This window comes from Microcaecilia unicolor, chromosome 1 (assembly GCF_901765095.1).
Source record: "Microcaecilia unicolor chromosome 1, aMicUni1.1, whole genome shotgun sequence".
Classification (NCBI taxonomy): Eukaryota; Metazoa; Chordata; class Amphibia; order Gymnophiona; family Siphonopidae; genus Microcaecilia; species Microcaecilia unicolor.
Genome location: NC_044031.1, coordinates 116,194,457 through 116,217,118, shown reverse-complemented (window position 1 = coordinate 116,217,118; position 22,662 = coordinate 116,194,457). Strand labels below are relative to the sequence as shown.

Below are 22,662 nucleotides of genomic sequence, written 5' to 3'. Positions count from 1 at the left end.
AAGGCAAGGAACCAGACTGAGCAGAAGTGCAAACAGCACCCCAACAAACCTCAGGGCCTTACGCAATGCAAAGGAAAAGCAGAGAGTTACCAAATGGCATACATGTTTTTTTATCTCCATTTTTATACAATTTCATACTCATTCATAATGTATTAAGCTCTCGATGTTTATGTGTCATTCCATCATATATAATATAATTATTTTTAATGTCATGTTTTATTTTTTCATTGTTTTGTTTAGGTTGTAAAAGACCCCTGAAGCAGGCCTTTGGGCCGAAACACGGCCGTGTCGGGTCATTTTTTATATGAATAAATACATTTTTTGGTATCCTCATTCGTTCTTCTCACTTTTTTGTCTTATATCTCACGGTTTCGTGAGGGTTTTTATCTCCTTTTTGTTGAGGAAAAGTGATCTACACCATGACCAACTTTACTTTGAATTCTGGGTAACTTTGCCTCATAGAATGTTGGAGGTGCATTTTATGTATATACTAGTAAAAAAAGGCCCGTTTCTGACTGAAATGAAACGGGCGCTAGCAAGGTTTTCCTCGGAGTGTTTATGTTTGGGAGAGTGTATGTGAGAGTGACTGTTTGAGAGTCAGAGTGAAAGTGTGAGTGTGTGAGAGAGAGAGTGAGTCTGGGTGTGAGTGTGTTTGTGAGAGAGTGTGTGTGTGAGAATAAGAGTGTGTGCAAGTGTGTATGTGAGACACAGTGTGAGAGAGAGTGTGTGTGTGTGGGCGAGAGAGAGAGTGTGTGTGAGACACAGATTCTCTGTGAGAGTGAGTGTATGAGACCAAGCGAGTGTGTGAGTGACTGTGTGGCACATAGAGAGTGAATGTGATACAGTGTGAGACAGAGTGTGTGAGAGTGAGAGTCAGAAAGAAATTGTATATGAGAGAGAGAGTGTGAGCCGTGGCCTCCCAATCCATGGCCATCTGTCCCCTGCCCCCTCCATTCATCCTTTTCCAGCAATTCCCCTCTCTCCCTGAGCCCTGCCCTCCCAATCCATGGCTATCCATGTTTCTCTGTCACCTGCCCCCTCCATTCATCCCTATCCAGCATTTCCCCTCTCTGCCTGAGGCCTGCCCTACAATCCATATCCATCCATGCCCATCTGTCCCCTCCATTCATCCCTATCCAGCAATTCCCCTCTCCCTGAGTCCTGCCCTTCCAATCCATGCCCATCCATGCTCCTCTGTCACCTGGCCCCTCCATTTTTCCCTATCCAGCATTTCCCCTCTCTGCCTGAGGCCTGCCCTGCAATCCATATCCATCCATGCCCATCTGTCCCCTCCATTCATCCCTATCCAGCAATTCCCCTCTCCCTGAGTCCTGCCCTTCCAATCCATGGCCATCCATGCTCCTCTGTCACCTGGGCCCTCCATTTTTCCCTATCCAGCAATTGCGCTCTCTCCCTGAGGCCTGCCCTGCAATCCATATCCATCCATGCCCATCTGTCCCCTCCATTCATCCCTATCCAGCAATTCCCCTCTCCCTGAGTCCTGTCCTTCCAATCCATGCCCATCCATGCTCCTCTGTCACCTGGCCCCTCCATTTTTCCCTATCCAGCATTTCCCCTCTCTGCCTGAGGCCTGCCCTGCAATCCATATCCATCCATGCCCATCTGTCCCCTCCATTCATCCCTATCCAGCAATTCCCCTCTCCCTGAGTCCTGCCCTTCCAATCCATGGCCATCCATGCTCCTCTGTCACCTGGCCCCTCCATTTTTCCCTATCCAGCATTTCCCCTCTCTGCCTGAGGCCTGCCCTGCAATCCATATCCATCCATGCCCATCTGTCCCCTCCATTCATCCCTATCCAGCAATTCCCCTCTCCCTGAGTCCTGCCCTTCCAATCCATGCCCATCCATGCTCCTCTGTCACCTGGCCCCTCCATTTTTCCCTATCCAGCATTTTCCCTCTCTGCCTGAGGCCTGCCCTGCAATCCTTATCCATCCATGCCCATCTGTCCCCTCCATTCATCCCTATCCAGCAATTCCCCTCTCCCTGAGTCCTGCCCTCCCAATCCATGGCCATCCATGCTCCTCTGTCCCCTGCCCCCTCCATTCATCCCTTTCCAGCAATTCCCCTCTCTCCCTGAGCCCTGCCCTCCCAATGCATGCACATCCATGCTCTTCTGTCCCCTGCCCCCTCCATTTATCCTTTTCCAGCAAGTCCCCTCTCTCCCTTCCATGACCCCCCGCCCCCTCGCATCCATGCTCCTCTCTCTCCCATGTTCCAGCCTGGGCCGCCCTCTTCCCCCCCCCCTTCGCATCCATGCTATCGTTTCTCCCCTGCCCTTACTACTACTACTACTGGCCACCCTCTTCTCTCCCCCCAACATCCGTTTTTGTTTTTTTTCTTCATTTTAAATTTACCTCCGTGGCGGTTCCGGCAGCGAAGCGTCAGGGAAGGAGGCGGCGCTCCCGACGTCTAGCTTTCCCTTCGCTCTGTTCCGCCTTCTTTTGACGTCATCCTTGACGTCAGAAGAAGGCGGAACACAGCGAAAGGAAGGCTAGAGGTCGGGAGCGCCGCCTCCTTCCCTGACGCTTCGCTGCTGTTTTTTTTTTCCGCCCTCGACGTCATGACGTTTGACGCGAGGGCGGGGCAGAGACGACTGGCTGGCTTGAAGGCTTCACACCACGAATCCACGAACCCTTCAGCCTGGGAGTGACGTCAGATGGCTTCAGAACGTTGTCCTCAGAACGTTGAGGGAGCGTTTTATTATATTAGATATATATATATATATATATATATATATACACACATTTTTTATGTTAGATTTTCTTATGTAAGTTATGGTTTAATTCATTTGATTTTCATATTTATACATTTATCAATATATTTTATTTGTTTTAAATGTTGTTGTTGCTATCCATTTTTTAAATTGAAAAAGATTCTCATTGTTAATAATTCATGTCTATGTTATACATATTTTATGCTTCATGTTTGGTTTTATTTGTATTTTTAATATTACTTATCATTTACTTGTTTTTATAATGCTCAGATACTATAATTTGATATGTTTGTTTATTATAGCCCCTGATGCAGCCCTTCTTTGGGCGAAACACGGCCTGTGTCGGGCAACTGTCTTATATACGGTATCTTTAATAAAATATTTTGGATATTATACTGATATGCTGGCTCATTTTCCACGTTGGATTTTGCAGATCATTTGCCTTGCTTTTCTGGGACCCTCAATGAATTGGGTAGAAACAATCATGGCTCTTACAGTACAGTGTATTACTATCCACTGCTGTCTCTTGCAATCCTCTTGACCAGCTGTCCTGCAAGATGCAAGAAATGTTTGTTTAGCACCTACATAGTAGAAATGGAAGAGGTGGCTGAGAGGTATGAGCTTACCTTGAACTTGTGGTACAAGATTCTTTGCATCGCATTGGTACAATGGCACCAAAGCAACCACCCACCCACAAGGGTAATTTCAGCGACCCTGAAATTGAACTGCCGGTTCAGGAAATCCAGAGGCAGATGCATCTCTTTGCTCCCTCGTGCCAGAGGCTGGCTGCTACAACGAAGTAGAGAGAAAGGGAGGCAGTAAGAGACCAGCTCAACCAGTCTTCCACTGTGACAGGGATGTGGAAGACTGCAAACGGAAGTAGCACCGGCTGAGGCATGATGTCAGGAGGAAGGTTGGTGCCAACCCCCCAACAGATGACACAAAAACAAAAACCCCAAAAAACAAACAAGTGTTCAAAAGCACACAGTGACAAAAACAAGGTTTACTATAACTGAAGCTAAACCGCTTGAAATGCCACCCCATAATAATTTAAAAAAAAAACCTCTAAAGTGCAAGCACAAAGAAAGCCGTTTTAAAGAGGCGCCAATAAAGGGAATGCAAACTTCCAAATGGGAAGAGCAGCTGGGGACGTTTATCATTATCACCCATGCCCAAAACACAGAGCAGCTGGGGACACCTATAGTTCCCTACCTTTAATCGAAATTAGGACGCCCAAATCGCCAAAGCAGCTGGGGACGTTTAGGGATTTTGTTGATAATCAAAATTAGGACGCCCATCTCAGGGATACCCATCGCATTCTCACATGGGCGTCCTTGAGAGAATATTTAAGCGCCCTTCTCTGTATTTTCGATTCTTTGCATCGCATTGGTACAATGGCACCAAAGCAACCACCCACCTGCAAGGGTAATTTCACCAACACAGAAATTGAACTGCTGGTTCAAGAAATCCAGAGGAGGCGCATGCATCTCTTTGCTCCCACGGGCCAGAGGCTGGCTGCTACAATGAAGCAGAGAGAATGGGAGGAGGTAAGGGACCGGCTCAACGTGGTCTTCCACTGTGGCAGGGATGTGGAAGACTGCAAACGGAAGTGGCGCCAGCTGAGGCGTGATGTTAGGAGGAAGGCTGGTACCAACCCCCCAGCAGATGACACCGCTAACTTGATCCCCATTGAGCGAATCATTCATGGGCTCTTGTCCCAGGAGGGGATCCATGGCATTGGGTCCCTTGACACATCAGCACAGCCTGAGGGCTCAGGTAGGTTCCCCATTAGGAAGCTGGGGTATCTGTTGTGCTGCACTACACTCTGTTTTACACAAGTGCGGGACAGTGTGGTGCTCCTCAGTAGGGGAAGGGGTGAGACCACCACATGCAATTCAAATCACTATTCATTACAGACTATGACACAGGGAGGGGGTGGGGGGAGGGGTTCCAGCAATATGTGTTTAGGTTACCACTGTTTCACAGCTTTGGGGGCATTCCCCACTCCCTCCTCTTTTCCCCATCACCAAACTGTGCATATCTCCTTCCCACACCCCTGTGTCCTCTGCACTCCTTCCACAGTTCTATGTCTACCCACCTGCCTGTGTGGCTCTCTTGCACATCAGTCTCTGAAGTACACTGCGCTCCTTGTCTCCTTGTCTCCTGCTCTGTACCATGTACAATGACATCTGTGGCTTGCCTGCCAATTCCATTCCTCACCATCTCTTTGCTGCGTCTTTGCGTGTGGGGCTATGTATATGAATGCTGAAAAACAAAAGTGGGTTATTTTGACCAACACACTTCCTCCCCTTTTTGCTATGCAGGTGATGACAGCCAGTTGGAGGAAGAAGCTGGCCCTAGTGGCCACTAGCCCCAGCACACAGAGCAGCAAACCAGTGGGCCTGCACAAGAAACCACACAGAACCATGGGGTGGGACCACAGGACCCAGCAGCAGCAGTGCCGGCTCTCCCTCCACCACCCGCAGCAGAGGCTCTCCCTCCACCACCCGCAGCAGAGGCTCTCCCTCCACCACCAGCAGCAGAGGTTCTCCCTCCACCTCCCGCAGCAGAGGCTCTCCCTCCACCACCCGCAGCAGAGGCTCTCCCTCCACCACCCGCAGCAGAGGCTCTCCTTCCACCACCCGCAGCAGAGGCTCTCCCTCCACCACCCGCAGCAGAGGCTCTCCCTCCACCACCCGCAGCAGAGGCTCTCCCTCCACCTCCCGCAGCAGAGGTTCTCCCTCCACCACCCGCAGCAGAGGCTCTCCCTCCACCACCCGCAGCAGAGGCTCTCCCTCCACCACCCGCAGCAGAGGCTCTCCCTCCACCACCCGCAGCAGAGGCTCTCCCTCCACCACCCGCAGCAGAGGCTCTCCCTCCACCTCCCGCAGCCTTTGCCGATGGTGGTGAAGAAGCAGAAGATGCAGAAGGGGGGGCACCTCCTCAGCAGAGGCAATCCAGCCAGAGGAGGCAGCTACTGCGGTTCACCACACAATTGCTGGCCCAAAATGTGCAGATGGAAGAGTACCGGTGCCAGAAATTGGAGCTGCAACGGGAAGCGCTCCAGGTGCAAAGGGAAGCGGTACAGGCCCAACGTGATGTGGTACAGCAGCTCCAATGGCTGAAGCACAGCATCGAGGGCCTACACCGTGACCTGAAAGCACCTAGTACAGCCCTGATGCAGCAACAAGTGACGTCTACTTCCACCACTGCACAGCAACCACCCGCTAAGAAGAGGAGCTTGAGATCCTCAGCCTCCCCAGCCACTGGTCCAGCAGCCACCACACCAGCTCCCCTTCTGGGTCCTGTGCCCAGGTTGCAGGGCAAGCCACTGACCGCAAGGTGGCCAGACTTCCACAGGGCAGCCGAGGCAGCAGGCTGTCTGGTGGACACAGAGGAGGAGAGTGGAAGCTCATCAGAGGGCTCTCAACAGAGTTCCCCTGCAGCACCAGCTGCAAAGGAACACGGTGGGAGAGGTAGGAGGGGCGGGGCCAGGGGAGGAGGCAGGGAAAGTGATGGGACATGATGGGGTTGGGGGTGAGAGTTGGAGGGAGGGGAATATGCACTGCGCGGGTGATTATGGTGGGAGGGGGGTGGTGGTGTGTAAATACTATGTCATAGAAATAAATGTCAACTTACTCTCACACAAAACTTGTCTCGATCAGTCTTTGCCTGGCTCTGACCCCAGCTGGTGTGCGCTCTGCTCTGTGGGTGGAAGGTGGAGGGGGCTCTTCATCCTATTCATCTGGGGCCTGCTGCTGTGTTGGCTGTGGCTCTTCTGGGAGGGCCTGTCCTCTGCGCATTGCCAAATTATGTAGCATGCAGCAGGCCAGGAATATCTTTGCCACCTTTTGAGGGCTGTACAGGAGCTCCCCTCCAGAACAGTCCAGACACTGGAACCTGTTCTTAAGTTGTCCGAAGGTGCGCTCGATGATGCCGTGGGTGGTCCTATGTCTACTGTTGTAGTTCTCCTCTGACCCTGTTTGTGGGTGCACTATCGGGGTCATGAGCCAACTCCGCCATGGGTAGCCTCTGTCATCTTTGGGGAGAAGTAGGATGAGAAGGTTCTTTATATTTTCCATATCTGGATGTCCGCAACTACATGCACTGTACTTACGGAACAACCAGGTACATCAAAGAAGTCCAAAGTATAGTAATAAGGACGTCTTTTTCGTAGAACCGCCAAAGGACGTTGATATGTTTTAAGGACGTCCTTTTGCGGTTCCGGGGGGGGCATTCTTACTATACTTTCAGGGGCATTTTTGAAAGAGGATGCCCATCTTCCGACACAAATCGGGAGATAGGCGTCCTTCTCTCAGGGTCGCCTAAATCAGCATCGAAAGCCGATTTTGGGCGTCCTCAACTGCTTTCTGTCGCGGGGGCTACCAAAGTTCCCGGGGGCATGTCGGCAGCATACCAAAGGCGGAACGAGGGCGTGCTTAAGAGATGGGCGTCCTTGGCTGATAATGGAAAAAAAAAGGGCATCCCTGACGAGCATTTAGCACTTGGTCCAAATTTTTTTAAGACCAAGCCTTGAAAAGGTGCCCGAACTGACCAGATGACCACTGGAGGGAATCAGGGATGACCTCCCCTTACTCCCCCAGTGGTCACAACCCCCTCCCACCCCCCCAAAATTTTTTTTTACATTTTTTGCCAGCCTCTATGCCAGCCTTGAATGTCATACCCAGCTCCATCACAGCACTTTGCAGGTCCCTGGAGCAGTTTTCAGTGGGTGCAGTGCACTTCAGGCAGGCGGACCCAGGCCCATTCCCCCCCTACCTGTTACACTTGTGGTGGTAAATGCGAGCCCTCCAAAACCCACCCGAAACCCACTGTACCCACATGTAGGTGCCCCCCTTCACCCATAAGAGCTTGAGAGTGGGCCATACTTAGTCTTACCTTTTAGGAAACACTGCAATGACTCCCTCTTAAAATATATTGCAAGCTATAAACTTGCTGAAGTTCTTGAGGTCCAGACTTAAGCAAAAAGCTCCCCATCTTTTGGGGATAAAATAGAACTGTTCTATACACAAGGCCTGAACATGAAGCAGATAATCCAATACATGAAGGTGTTGGAGAAAAAAAACAGTAGAGTTCAAGAAAGAATGAAATATACATGGAATATGAGTAGTTGAAAGGAGGTGAAGGGAACGCCAAAAATCAATTCAGTGATAGAGACAACATGACTAAGTTTTCAGGAGCAAGCCTTTGATGTAAAATATGTTTTCAGACCCATCCAGCACCCTTGGTGATACCTATCCTCACAATGGGAGGATCTTGCAGGGTTAACTCATCTGACAAAGCATGATCAGTAGACTGCAAATTTCAAAACTCCTACAGTTCACTGAAGCAGTTCTACTGCAAGCTTTTATAACACAGTCATAAGTACATAAGTAATGCCACACTGGGAAAAGACCAAGGGACCATCGAGCCCAGCATCCTGTCTACGACAGCGGCCAATCCAGGCCAAGGGCACCTGGCAAGCTTCCCAAACGTACAAACATTCTATACGTTATTCCTGGAATTGTGGATTTTTCCCAAGTCCATTTAGTAGCGGTTTATGGACTTGTCCTTTAGGAAACCGTCTAACCACTTTTTAAACTCTGCCAAGCTAACCGCCTTCACCACATTCTCCGGCAATGAATTCCAGAGTTTAGTTACGTGTCGGGTGAAGAAAAATTTTCTCCGATTTGTTTTAAATTTACTACACTGTAGTTTCATCGCATGCCCCCTAGTCTTAGTATTTTTAAAAAGCGTGAACAGACGCTTCACATCCACCTGTTCCACTCCACTCATTATTTTATATACCTCTATCATGTCTCCCCTCAGCTGTCTCTTCTCCAAGCTGAAAAGCCCTAGCCTCCTTAGTCTTTCTTCATAGGGAAGTCGTTCCATCCCTGCTATCATTTTAGTCGCCCTGTGCTGCACCTTTTCCAGTTCCACTATATCTTTCTTGCGATGCGGCGACCAGAATGCACATCACAAACTTTCCCATTCAATTCACAACAGTTTTATTCACCAATACATGCACATACTCGTCAGATTCCACTCTCCAAAAAAACCTCTAACTTGTCAGACCAGAAACAAAATACTGGCCCTTCCCAATCCAGCCTCAATCCCTTGCAGCTGGCTTTATCTATCATGCTAGTAACCAGGATGGTTGTGTGTTTATTTTTTTTTTTAATACCAGGACATCCCTCCTCCCATCCCACCCATCTGAACATACTTAGGAGAGCAGGCAGTATAATCAGTCTACTTCTATCACCCAGGCAGTGAAGAGCCAGCTGACTCCATCTGGAAGAGGAGGCCTGTGCCTTACTGGTCAAGGATGGAGAAGTGTTGCAGGAAAGGACAATTTTTCCAGAGATGGGGAATTAGTGATCATCAAGAGGCTTTTTCTTGAGGGGGGGGGGGGGGGCACTGAAAACCACCAGGAATCAGAGGGACTCAGGATCAGAAGGGCACAGATAAGAAGGTTAGGGAAAGAACCTCTACCTTCCTCACCCCAGTGATCTTTATTCCCAGCCCTAAGCAGTGCTCAATCAACCCTCAGCTTACATCCACAAGTGCTTCATGAGGACAAAGAGGAGAAAGAGTGTAAAAATAGTGTCTATGCTTTTTGTTTTGTTTTTTTGAGAGCAATAGCCCTGACCCTGGCCCCACCATCACATTTTTTGTCTACAAATTAAGCCATGAATATAAGAGATTGGTAACTGTAGGAAATGAGAGTGGACTACAGGTAAGATGGTTCACACACAGCATACCAAAAAAACTGGTAGAAACAGAGAAACAAAATTCTGTAGCACAAAACTGAAAAACAGATTACACATCTCATCACAGGTACTGATTTTAAAAGGCCTGTATAGAGAAAGGCACAAAGAAAGGATGGCTAACACGCTAGAACCTGAGCTACTTGATCTACTACTGAAAAAGGTGTGAGCAAAATCTAAATAAATAAATATCATAATATCACTACGCTAGAAACACATTGGGATCAGAATCCTGATAGAGCTGCAGGGTGAAGAAGTTTGCATCACCTGGGACATTCCCATTCTAATGAATGAAATGCTCTAAGCAAGATAAATGAGCATTGTGGAGGGCAGAAAAACACAGAAATTGCATTGTTAATAAGTATCAGTACAAATAATTATTCCAGACAACATATAGAAAAAGAGAAGATCCTCAAGTACCGAAAACAACAGTCAGAGACCCAAACACAAACATTTTTGCAACTGTACTGGACACCACTGGCTTGACTAAAGAATTTTTCAAGAACACTCCAATATGCTGTCTGAACATATTACACGCTGTAAGCTCCAGAAGGAAACTTCCCTTTGGCATAGTGCAGTGTAGTAAATATGAAAGACTGATGAACATATCCAACATACCATGTCTTGCATGTGAAGTTCATGCCCACTACTATCTCAAGACAATCCCTGTTTAAAAAAACAAACTGTGTAGTAAAGGAAAGAAAAGAGAACCTACTGCACAGCTACTACACACCTCTTTGTTTTTAAAGACGGTATTCCTCAAGTAATCTTCTACCTCAGCTTTCAACAGAATTTTTGGAAACACAGACATTTTTCAAAGATCTCCTTATGTTCTTCAAGAAAGCAGCTGAAACAAATAAGAAACTGAAGTTCAACCATTTGTCCTAATCATGATAGAGTAATTACTGTAATATTCCAATGGACAGTGATCATCACACCTGGGGACATTTACATTCAAAAGGGACTGTCCTAAAATATAGACACGGCTTGGCCATTTCCAACACACAGCCACCCACACCTTTGTGCAATGCTTACAGCAAATTTTTCTACTACTACTTATCATTTCTAAAGCGCTGCTAGACATACACAGCGCTGTACACTTGAACATGAAGAGACAGTCCCTGCTCGACAAAGCTTACAATCTACTTAGGACAGACAAACAGGACAAATAAGAGATAAGGGAATATTAAAGAGAGGATGATAAAATAAGGGTTCTGAACAAGTGAATAAGGGTTAGGAGTTAAAAGCAGCATCCAAAAGGTGGGCTTTTAGCTTAGATTTGAAGACGGCCAGAGATGGAGCATGACGTACTGGCTCAGGAAGTCTATTCCAGGCATATGGTGCAGCAAGATTGGCACATTTTACAAGTGAACAGCTGTTGTTGAGGATTTTGTCCATTTATTTATCTGTCCACAGGCATGAATGTGTTCACACATGTACAACTTGACAAACACATAAAGCAGCTGGGAGCTATGGCAGAGCAAGGATCTCATGCCTCACACTAAAATAAGCGGGGAGACTGACAGCAGTCATGCGCAATTTCTCTCCTCTCCCACTGTCCCTTGCCCTGCAGACATGGGCTTACTGAAGTACAGACCAGAAGCATGGTACTTAAGGACATGCAAGCTGTCAATGTACATTCCTCTCCCAAGTCTCACCCCCTCTTGGCTCCTATATGGCAGTCAGGGCTCTGGAAAAGGAACATGTAAGAACAGCCCCATTTGTCTTTACAACCTCATGTTGCTGCTGCAGTTTATTACCATCATTAAGATTTTAGTAAGCATATGTCTATGGGTCAAAGGACAATAGGGGAAGAGAGCTGGTCATTGTTGGTGGAGACAGAGAGTGATATTATATGCTTGGATTAAAAGAAAGAATTCCCCTGAAGCAGCTATGTAATAGCAAAACAGGGCTTCCCTGTTGGGATCTGATGGACTTTAAGAGTACGATATACGAGGCTGGACTTGACTATGACTGTTGAAGTCATCATTAATTGAGTTAAGTACTCTTTCCAAGTTTTGATAAATGTGAATTTTGAGTCTTCGTTACAAGTGTTTGTGGTGGCACATGGCAGTACATAAGTACATAAGTAATGCCATACTGGGAAAAGACCAAGGGTCCATCGAGCCCAGCATCCTGTCCACGACAGCGGCCAATCCAGGCCAAGGGCACCTGGCAAGCTTCCCAAACGTACAAACATTCTATACATGTTATTCCTGGAATTTTGGATTTTTCCAAGTCCGTTTAGTAGCGGTTTATGGACTTGTCCTTTAGAAAACCGTCCAACCCCTTTTTAAACTCTGCTAAGCTAACCGCCTTCACCACTTTCTCCGGCAACGAATTCCAGAGTTTAATTACACGTTGGGTGAAGAAAAATTTTCTCCGATTTGTTTTAAATTTACTACACTAGTTTCATCGCATGCCCCCTAGTCCTAGTATTTTTGGAAAGCGTGAACAGAAGCTTCACATCCACCTGTTCCACTCCACTTATTATTTTATCTACCTCTATCATGTCTCCCCTCAGCCGTCTCTTCTCCAAGCTGTATAGCCCTAGCCTCCTTAGTCTTTCTTCATAGGGAAGTCGTCCCATCCCCGCTATCATTTTAGTTGCCCTTCGCTGCACCTTTTCCAATTCTACTATATCCTTCTTGAGATGTGGCGACCAGAACTGAACACAATACTCAAGGTGCGGTCGCACCATGGAGCGATACAACGGCATTATAACATCCTCACACCTGTTTTCCATACCTTTCCTAATAATACCCAACATTCTATTCGCTTTCTTAGCCGCAGCAGCACACTGAGCAGAAGGTTTCAGTGTGTTATCGACGACGACACCCAGATCCCTTTCTTGGTCCGTAACTCCTAACGTGGAACCTTGCATGAAGTAGCTATAATTCAGGTTCTTTTTTTCCCACATGCATCACCTTGCACTTGCTCACATTAAACATCATCTGCCATTTAGCCGCCCAGTCTCCCAGTCTTGTAAGGTCCTCTTGTAATTTTTCACAATCCTGTCGTGATTTAACGACTTTGAATAACTTTGTGTCATCAGCAAATTTAATTACCTCGCTAGTTACTCCCATCTCTAAATCATTTATAAATATATTAAAAAGCAGCGGTCCTAGCACGGACCCTTGAGGAACCCCACTAACTACCCTTCTCCATTGTGAATACTGCCCATTTAACCCCACTCTCTGTTTCCTATCCTTCAACCAGTTTTTTAATCCACAATAGGACATTTCCTCCTATCCCATGACCCTCCAATTTCCTCTGTAGCCTTTCATGAGGTACCTTGTCAAACGCCTTTGAAAATCCAGATACACAATATCAACCGACTCCCCTTGTCCACATGTTTGTTCACTCCTTCAAAGAATTGAAGTAAATTGGTCAGGCAAGATTTCCCCACACAAAAGCCATGCTGACTTGGTCTCAGTAATCCATGTCCTCGGATGTGCTCTGTAATTTTGTTTTTAATAATAGCCTCTACCATTTTCCCAGGCACCGACGTCAGACTCACCGGTCTATAATTTCCCGGATCTCCCCTGGAGCCTTTTTAAAAAATGGGCGTTACATTGGCCACCCTCCAATCTTCCGGTACCACGCTCAATTTTAAGGATAAGTTGCATATCACTAGCAGTAGCTCCGCAAGCTCGTTTTTCAGTTCTATCAGTACTCTAGGATGAATACCATCCGGTCCAGGAGATTTGCTACTCTTCAGTTTGCCGAACTGACCCATTACGTCCTCCAGGTTTACCGTGAAGTCAGTAAGTTTCTCCGACTCGTCCGCTTGAAATACCATTTCTGACACCGGTATCCCACCCAAATCTTCCTCGGTGAAGACCGAAGCAAAGAATTCATTCAGTCTCTCCACTACATCTTTGTCTTCCTTGATCGCCCCTTTTACCCCTCGGTCATCCAGCGGCCCAACCGATTCTTTTGCCGGCTTCCTGCTTTTAATATACCGAAAAAAATGTTTACTATGTTTTTTTTGCCTCTAATGCTATCTTTTTTTCATACTCCCTCTTGGCCTTCTTAATCTGCGCCTTGCATTTGCTTTGACACTCCTTATGCTGTTTCTTGTTATTTTCAGACGGTTCCTTCTTCCATTTTCTGAAGGCGTTTCTTTTAGCCCTAATAGCTTCCTTCACCTCACTTTTCAAACCAGGCCGGGTGTCTTTTGGACTTCCGTCTTTCTTTCTAATTTGCGGAATATGTATGGCCTGGGCCTCCAGGATGGTATTTTTGAACAGCGTCCACGCCTGTTGTACAGTTTTTACTCTCTCAGTTGCCCCCCTAAGTTTTTTTTTTACCGTTCTTCTCATTTTATCATAGTCTCCTTTTTTAAAGTTAAACACTAACGTACTTGACTTTCTGTGTACAGTTACTTCAAGGTCGATGTCAAAACTGATCATATTATGTTCACTGTTATCAAGCGGCCCCAGTACCATAACGTCCCTCACCAGATCATGCGCTCCACTAAGGACCAAGTCTAGAATTTTTCCCTCTCTCGTCGGCTCCTGCACCAGTTGCTCCATAAAGCTGTCCTTGATTTCATGTATTAAAGTCTATATAGTGGAGTTTTTTTGTGAAGACATATGATTGCAACGGTTCCCTCATTATACCAAAGGCGTGTCCTTTAAGAACGAGGAGTTTCTGAATTTTCTGAAGTCTTTTTTTCTCCACTTTTTTCATGTTTTGCCTGCCATAGTTGCCCCCAAACAGGTTGTATATGAGGTAGAATTTTTGAATTTTGTTGATTTCAATTACCCCAATATTGACTGGATAAATGTTAGGGAATGCCAGGGAGATAAAATTTCTAGATGTAATAAACGACTGCTTCTTGTAGCAACTGGCCAGGAACAGACAAGAGGGGGAGCCATTTTGGATCTGGTCCTTGGTGGGGTGCAGGGCATAGTGTGAGAGGTTGCAATGTTGGGTCCCCTGGGAAACAGTAATCATAACATGATCAAGTTTGAGTTACTATCTGGAATTAACTCACAAAGGAAAACTACTGTAGCTGCATTTAATTTTCAAAAGGGCGACTATAATAAAATGAGGAAAATGGTTAAAAAGAAGCTAAAAGGATCGGCTGCTAAGGTTAGGACGCTAAATCAGATGTGGACATTATTCAAAAATACCATCTTGGAAGCCCAGACCAGATGCATTCCATGAATTTGCAAAGGTGGACAGAAGAGAAAACAACAGCCAACATTTTTAAAAGGTGATGTGAAAGAGACTATTACAGCTAAAAGATTGTCCTTCAAAGAATGGAAAAAGGACCCAAATGATGAAAATAAGTAACATAAGAACTGGCAAGTCAAATGCAAAGCATTAATAAAGAAGGCTAAAAGAGAATATGAAGAGAAACTTGCCACAGAGGCTAAAACTCACAGTAACAACCTTTTTTAGGGTACATCAATAGCAGAAAGCCTGAGAGGGAATCTGTTGGACCGTTAGATCACGAACGAGCAAAAGGGGTACTATAATGGATAAACTGAATGAATTCTTTGCTTCAATCTTTACTGAAGAAGATGTAAGAGATCAGCCTGTACAGGAAATGATTTTCAAGGGTGATGATGCAGAGGAACTGAAAGAAATCTTGGTGAAACTGGAAGATGTACTGAGCCAAACTGACAAATTAAAGAGTAGTATTAAGCACTTGGACCGGGTCTAAGTGTTTATACGCTAGGAACAGATATTCCCAGCCCACCAGTGCTGGTCTTCTGGCAGCCACCTAATTTGAAACAAAAATTAGTGAAAAGCAAACTCCCAATACAAGTTCAAATAGAAGAGAATGGCACACGTCCCTGCAATTTGCCTAGCTGCAAACTGTGCCAACACATCTCACAGGATCCTACAATTACTCACATAGGAAAAACATTTAGCATAAAGACTCCTAGACTACTACTTTATTGGTGGAAACATACTAAGCTGGATCAAGGGCCTCCTAACCACTTGAACATACCAAGTGAAATCTAACTCAAATATATCATCACCGTGGAAAGCCGATTGTGGAGTACCTCAAGGATCACCACTATCACCAGCCCTCTTCAACCTAACGATGACATCACTAGCCAAGTCCTTATCCAATCAAGGCCTCAACCCATTCATCTTTGCAGATATCATCACAATATACATACCTTATGAACACATTAAAGAAATCACCAATGAAATCAAGCTCAGCCTAAACATCATGAACTCATGGGCAAACGCATTCCAACTAAAACTCAACACAGACAAACACACTGTCTTATCATCTCATCCCAATACAATACAAACAAACCCACAATTATAAACACCCCAGACTACACCCTCCCTATATCAGACAGCCTGAAAATCCTCGGCGTTACTATCGACCGTAACCTAACAAATGACAGCCAAGTTAACTCTAGAACTAAGAAAATGTTCCACTCAATGTGGAAACTCAAACATGTGAAACCATTCTTCCCGAGGGAAACATTTTGCACCTTGATACAATCAATGGTACTAAGCCATACAGACTACTGCGATGGAATTTACACGGGATGCAAAGAACAACTCAAAGAAACTACAGACCGGCCAAAACACAGCAGCCAGGCTTATATTTGTTAAAACGCAATTCAAAAGCGCCAAACCCCTCCAAGAAAAACTACACTGGCTACCAATCAAAGAACGTATTGCTTTCAAAATCTGCACCCTGGTCCATAAAATTATCTACGGCAAAGCCCCGGTTTATATGACAGACCTCATAGACCTACCATCAAGAAACGCAATCAGATCAACACAAACGTATCTAATCTCCACTAACCAATCTGCAAAGGTCTCAAATACAAATCAACTTATGGGTCCAATTTCTCCTATATAAGCACACAACTGTGGAACACACTACCAAAAGCAGTGAAAACAACGTACGACCACCTAAACTTCCGGAAATCACTAAAAACCTACCTGTTCAAAAAGGCATACCCCATCAACCCAATTTAAGTGCCTAAACTCCGCAACACAACGAAACCAAAGATTGCAACAGACTCTACATAACTCTTCCTCTCTATAATTCCCTAACGTGTCTATAACACATGAACCTTATTCGACTACATCAACTCCTGTATTTGTTTCTATACCGGAGATGGCGAACGCCTCTATGGTACAATGTAAGCCACATTGAGTCTGCAAATAGGTGGGAAAATGTGGGATACAAATGTAACAAATAATAATAATCATTTATATGCTCATCCTCAAATGTGGTATATAATCATTCAATGCAAAAAAGTGTGAAGAAGGGTGCTATATGAAACAAGCCAGATGCTAAAGAAGAGGCTCAGTTTATATAGATACAATCTGTAACATTCCAATGCCAACCAGGATGCCACCTCTGTGGGACAGAAATTCACAAAACCAGAACACTGTATCAATAAGTGGAGTAGAGGAGTGGCCTAGTGGTTAGAGCACCGGTCTTGCAATCCAGAGGTGGCCAGTTCAAATCCCACTGCTGCTCCTTTTGATCTTGGGCAAGTCACATAACCCTCCAATGCCTCAGGTACAAACTTAGATTGTGAGCCCCCCTGGGACAGAGAAATAGCCAGTGTACCTGAATGCAACTCACCTTGAACTACCACTGAAAAAGGTGTGAGCAAAATGGAAATAAAAAGAAAAGTTATCTTATTGGTTAAGAATACTAAAAGGAAATTTTAAGACAATCCAGGAATGTGAGAACTTTGAAGTCAAAATGATGAAATATTTTGACACCCACCAGCCAGGACTCAACAAAGATCTGGGTTTCCTACCCCATTAAAAACCATAAAATTCTGCTTTTGTCACCCTCTTATCTACCATCCATCTCTCCCTGTCTCTCATCCACCCAGTTACTACTACTACTACTACTATTTAGCATTTTTATAACGCTACAGATCGTACGCAGCGCTGCACAAACATAGAAGACAGTCCCTGCTCAAAGAGCTTACAATCTAATAGACAAAAAATAAAGAAAGTAAATCAATTAATGTGTAGAGGAAAGAGGAGAGGAGGGTAGGTGGAGGCGAGTGGTTGCAAGTGGTTACAAGTCAAAAGCAATGTTAAAGAGGTGGGCTTTCAATCTAGATTTAAAGATGGTCAAGGATGGGGCAAGACGTAGGGGCTCAGGAAGTTTATTCCAGGCGTAGGGTGCAGCGAGGCAGAAGGCGCAAAGTCTGGAGTTGGCAGTAGTAGAGAAGGGAACAGATAAGAAGGATTTATCCATGGAACGGAGTGCACGGGAAGGGGAGTAGTTTCTACTACTACTACTATAAATCACTTCTATAGCGCTACCAGTCATATGCAGCGCTTTACAATTGAACATGAAGACAGTACCTGCTTAAAAGAGCTTACAATCTCACCTAACTTACCCCTCTCTCTTCCTACGAGACTGTCACCGGAATTCTTTTGTGTTGTGATGCACTTATATAGTTTCATATGTCAATATTTGTTTATTTCTGATTGAAGGAGGGTTACCTTTGAAATCCAATCAAAAGACGTATTGAGTCCAATAAAATCAACTTATTTTCTTTTCTCGATTTTGATTTATTTCTACTTATTACGCTAGGGACAAAAAAAACAAACAAACAAACTCTGCAATCGCCATTTGTCCACTCTAAATGTCACCATTCACTTTTTCTCTGGGATGACTTTGCATGTGTTGTGTTCATATGCAGTTCATCCATTGAATGCACTTATTAAAAATTAAAGACTACATAATTGTTATAAGTTAGAAACCGCAACCAAGTCGGTATCAAATCTAGTCCTCATTGCTCCTACATGTTGCTCATATGCTGGTTCAGGTCCTTTCCTTTCAGACTTGAAAACATAATAGGTATTGCTTTATAGTCCATTGGCACAACCAGCACAAGATAACCTATGCTAAAAGGATTGATCACTAGGACGATGACCGAACTCCAACACCTGAAATGAGGGAGAGGGGATTTGGAGAAAAAAATGCAGATACCGAGTCAAACGCCGAGTACCCTTCCTCCAAGAACAGGACAGGACCCTCCCCTCCCTATGACCTTGTCATCTCTTCCCGGTCCAGCACGTCTCCCCCTCGACGCCGACCAAGCAATGGGCATCCCTCTTTCACTCTCACTCCCCCCTCTCCAAATCTTACCCGACGACGTCACATCCACCACAGACCCACTGCTTTCCTTCTCAGTCGTCAGAGGAAGTTGCGTCAGAGGAGGGCGGGATTATTCCGCTCGGAAAAGGAAAGGAAGGAACACCGTGGAGCCTGTTGCTGGTAGGGTTGATCTTAGGGGGTTCTTTTACTTTTCTCGAGCTATTTGCAGCAGTGCCCATAGGAATAAAAAAAATGGGCTCTGCTGCAGATAACTCGAGCTAAGCTTTAGTAAAAGACCGCCTTAAAGACGAGTTGGAAGGGGGACGTGAGGGTGAGGAGTTTGAAAATGAGGGAGAGACGCAGAATTGGGGCTGGGGATTTGCATGTATCTAGGGCCCAAAAGTGTAGAGGGGTCTGTCAGATGTGCTTAGGTGTCAGGAGGCGAGGACTGCCAACTAGATTTTTCAGGCTTCTATAGATTTATAAAGTAACTGTGTCAAAGCCAGAAGGATGAAAGGGGGTAGCCCTCTATAGCTGTCCAGTCCCCCCCCCCCCCTTCCAGTACAGAGACTTTGGTAGGACCCAGCCAATGGGGAGGCTGTTCTAGTCCCAGGAAGGAGAAGGATGAAGAGGATGTGAGTTTTCCATCAGGCTTTGGAGGTAGCTTTGTCTTTGTCACCCTCTGAGCACTCATTCATCTTTCCCTGTTTCTCACCTAACTCCCCACCCATCCCCTCCCCCTCTTCCTGTGAGACTGTGGTTGGAATGCTTTTATGTTTCACATATATTCCAGGGGTGTAGCCAGCCCTCTGATTTTTTGGGAGGGGGCAAACCATTCTCTCTCTCCCCCAGGCACGTTAAAAATACCTTTGGCAGGGATGCAGAGGTCCCGCCAGCCAAAGAAATTTTGCTCCTCTTGCTGATGCAGGAAACAGGAAGTTGGCGGTGTACCTTCAGCCGCCAATTACGGGACTCCCCGAGCATGATCAGTTCTTCTCAAATTGGGTATGCATGAGGAGTCCTGGTGTGGCAGCTGCAGATACCCTGCCAACTTCCTGTTTCCTGCAGCAGCAGTAGCAAGAAGAGGAGGGGAGAAGCTCTGCAATGAATTTCTATGGTGGGCAGGGCTTTGGCATCCCAGCTAGCCATTAAACAGATGCTGCAGATTTGGAGGGTGCCTGAGCCCAAAGTAGGGGGGGCAGGCTCCCAAGGCCCTCCATGGCTATGCCATGAATGTATTCTGATACGGGCCTGTCTTTGGGAAATGACTAAAGTCTCAGATCCAAAATGTTGAGAATGGCTGATTTTTCATGTCATCTCTCCATAAACAGTCTGCAAAAGTTATATGTTTGAACTTCTGTAAGTTTTAAAAACATTATATATATATATATATATATATATATAAGTAAAAAAGGCCCGTTTCGGTGAGAAATGAAACAGGCGCTAGCAAGGTTTTCCTTTGAGTGTGTATGTTTGTGTGTTTGACAGTGACTGTGTGTGAGAGAGAGAGAGTGAATGTGAGAGTGTATGTGTGTGTGTGTGTGTGTGTGTGAGTGTGTGAGAGAGAGATAGACTGTGACAGTGTGTGTGTGTGGGAGAGAGAAAGACAGAATGTCGATTGATTGTGTGTGTGTCACAGTCAGAGAGACACAGCGTGGCTGTGTGAGAGAGAGTTTTGCTGTGTGTGTGAGATACCGACAGAGTGTGTGTGTCAGAGAATGTGTCTGTGAGACAGAGAGAGGTAGGGTTGCGGGGTAGGCAGTTTTTGAGGAGGAGGAGCGACGTGCACAGAGGGGAATCAGCGGGGCCAGTCGGGTGGGGAGGGTAGCAGCATGGGTGTAGGCATTTCAAGGAAGTTTGTGTGCGTATGTGACAGACGTGTGTGTGTGCAACAGAGGGGCAGGTGTGGGCTTGGCGATTTGGGAGGGGGGTGGGTCAACATGCACGGAGGGGGATCTGTGGGGCCAGACCTGGAGGGGGGGAGTGTGAGAGATTGAGAGAGAGTGTTTGTGATATATATAGAGAGAGTGTGTGTGTGTGTTCTGAATTCTTTACCTTCATATGGAAATATTAAACATTTCATGTCCTATTCTTTTTCTGCCTCCCCGTTGAGTGTATTTGATTAAAAATATGCCTTAGTTTGCAAATAAAAGCTATACACAATGTTCAGCCAAATACATTTCCAAGCATCCTGTATCTGGTCTGCAGCAGTTTAAAAACAATTACATAATAACATAGTAGATGACGGCAGAAAAAGACCTGCACGGTCCATCCAGTCTGCCCAACAAGATAAACTCACATGTGCTACTTTTTGTGTATACCTTACCTTGATTTGTACCTGTCCTTTTCCGGGCACAGACCGTATAAGTCTGCCCAGCACTATCCCCGCCTCCCACCACCGGTTCTGGCACAGACCATATAAGTCTGCCCAGCACTATCCCCGCCTCCAAACCACCAGTCCCGCCTCCCACCACTGGCTCTGGCATTATTATTTTTTGTTTTTCTGGAGGTGAAAGTGCTCTTTAATCCTAAGCATTCATAGTACTGTTACTGGTACCATATCATGCCATAATAATTAGATACAACAGATGTTTCCATATCATCAAGCTGATCAATCCATAGACTGGTGGGTTGTGTCCATCTACCAGCAGGTGGAGATAGAGAGCAAACTTTTGCCTCCCTATATGTGGTCATGTGCTGCCGGAAACTCCTCAGTATGTTCTCTATCTCAGCAGGTGGTGGTCACACACAGCAGCAGCTCTGGCTAGGCCTCCAAGCCTAATCCTTAGGTTTTGTTGAGGCCTGGGGTTGAGGGCTCTTTTGAGCAAGTGCAAACCTGGTGGTGCCAGGTCCCTCCTTTTCTCCCCCCTCCCGCTGGCTCCGTTTAAAAAAAAAAAAAAAAAAAAAAAAAAAATTTGAACGTCTTTAAAGGCGTTTAATTCGACGTTTCTTTAAACGTTCATTGCAGCTACTCACTGGGACACCAGTTCGTTACAGCTCGGAGCGGCAAGCAGGTAATTTTACCTTTTTATAGCGGGCAGGGGGTTCCCCGATTCTTCTCCTCGTGGCAATGGCGTCGGAGGGCGAGGGCGCAAAGGGTCGCTCCCCGGATCGCTGGAGCGCTTCTAGAGGGGATGCGGGGGTTTTACAACCTGATTCGCCCTTGATGGGTGACAGTTTAGTGACCGATGAATGTCCCGGTCGTTCCTCCGGCGTGGCGGTTTTTTCCCGCCATAAACGCCCATCCCCCACTCCTCGCCTCCGCCATCTTGGCCGGCCACGCGGCTCGGACGGCTTCTTCGTGGGCCGCCCTTGAGGTTGGAGACATTAATGCCATGAACGCCCTTAATTTGGGCGACGGCACAAGCGGCTAAAGTTAAGCGCCGTTCTTCCCGCGCGGCTCCTTCGCGGAGTTTCGCGCCGGACGCCATTTTGGATGCGCAGCATGTCTCTCCCCCGCTATTGCGAGCGCCGGTTGAGAGTGCGTCTAGGGCTGTTGCCCAGGCTGCGGAAGTGCTGGGGGGTTTCTCCCCGAGTTTGTTTTGCTGCTGCATCAGGCTTCCTCATGCAAAACGCTGCCCCTGCTCCCTCTTCTGATAAAGAGGTTGAGGTTCCCAGAGGTAAACGCCCTCGGGTTGATTTCCAGGCCTTGGAGGACTTTGTCTCCTCCGATGTAGATGAGGGCAGCGTGTCTGAGGTCTCCCAACGGTCCTTTGCGGATTCCTTGGAGGAGATAGATCCCCGCTCGGATGGAGCGGATGACCCCTCTGCAGCGCGGCTTTTTAGCCCAGAGGATTTGCCCAACCTGTTTTTACGTCTCTCCCTCAGCCCCTGTTGGCTCTGCCATTATGCTGGGGACGAAGCGCCCGCCTAGATCCTTCCACGTGCATGATGCCATGCACACCTTAATTGCGGCTCAATGGGATGTCCCGGAAACGAGCCTTAAAGTGGCTAGGGCTATGTCCCGCCGCTATCCTTTGGCTGTGAGTGAACGTGAGGCCTATCTGTGGCCTACCGTGGATTCTTTAATCACTGCGGTGACTAAGAAAACGGCGTTGCTGGTGGAAGGTGGCACGGCCCTAAAGGACGCC

General features: G+C 46.5%; 1 protein-coding gene across 6 annotated transcripts in view; it reads right to left on the bottom strand.

Moving 5' to 3' along the window:
- Positions 1 to 18,691, bottom strand: part of NSUN6 (NOP2/Sun RNA methyltransferase 6) — a 104,830-nt gene extending 86,139 nt beyond the window's left edge. For 2 of the 6 annotated variants that reach the window (XM_030189924.1, XM_030189929.1), the window contains exons 1-2: positions 17,868 to 18,577; positions 10,238 to 10,351 (exon numbers count right to left, since the gene is read on the bottom strand). In XM_030189924.1, the coding sequence (XP_030045784.1) occupies positions 10,238 to 10,315 (78 nt within the window). In that variant the 5' untranslated portion in view covers positions 10,316 to 10,351; positions 17,868 to 18,577. Of the gene's footprint in view, positions 1 to 10,237; positions 10,352 to 17,858; positions 18,578 to 18,622 lie in introns of those variants that run through there. The other 4 variants (XM_030189926.1, XM_030189925.1, XM_030189927.1 and 1 more) reach the window with 4 other exon arrangements.
- Positions 18,692 to 22,662: the final 3,971 nt, after the last annotated feature.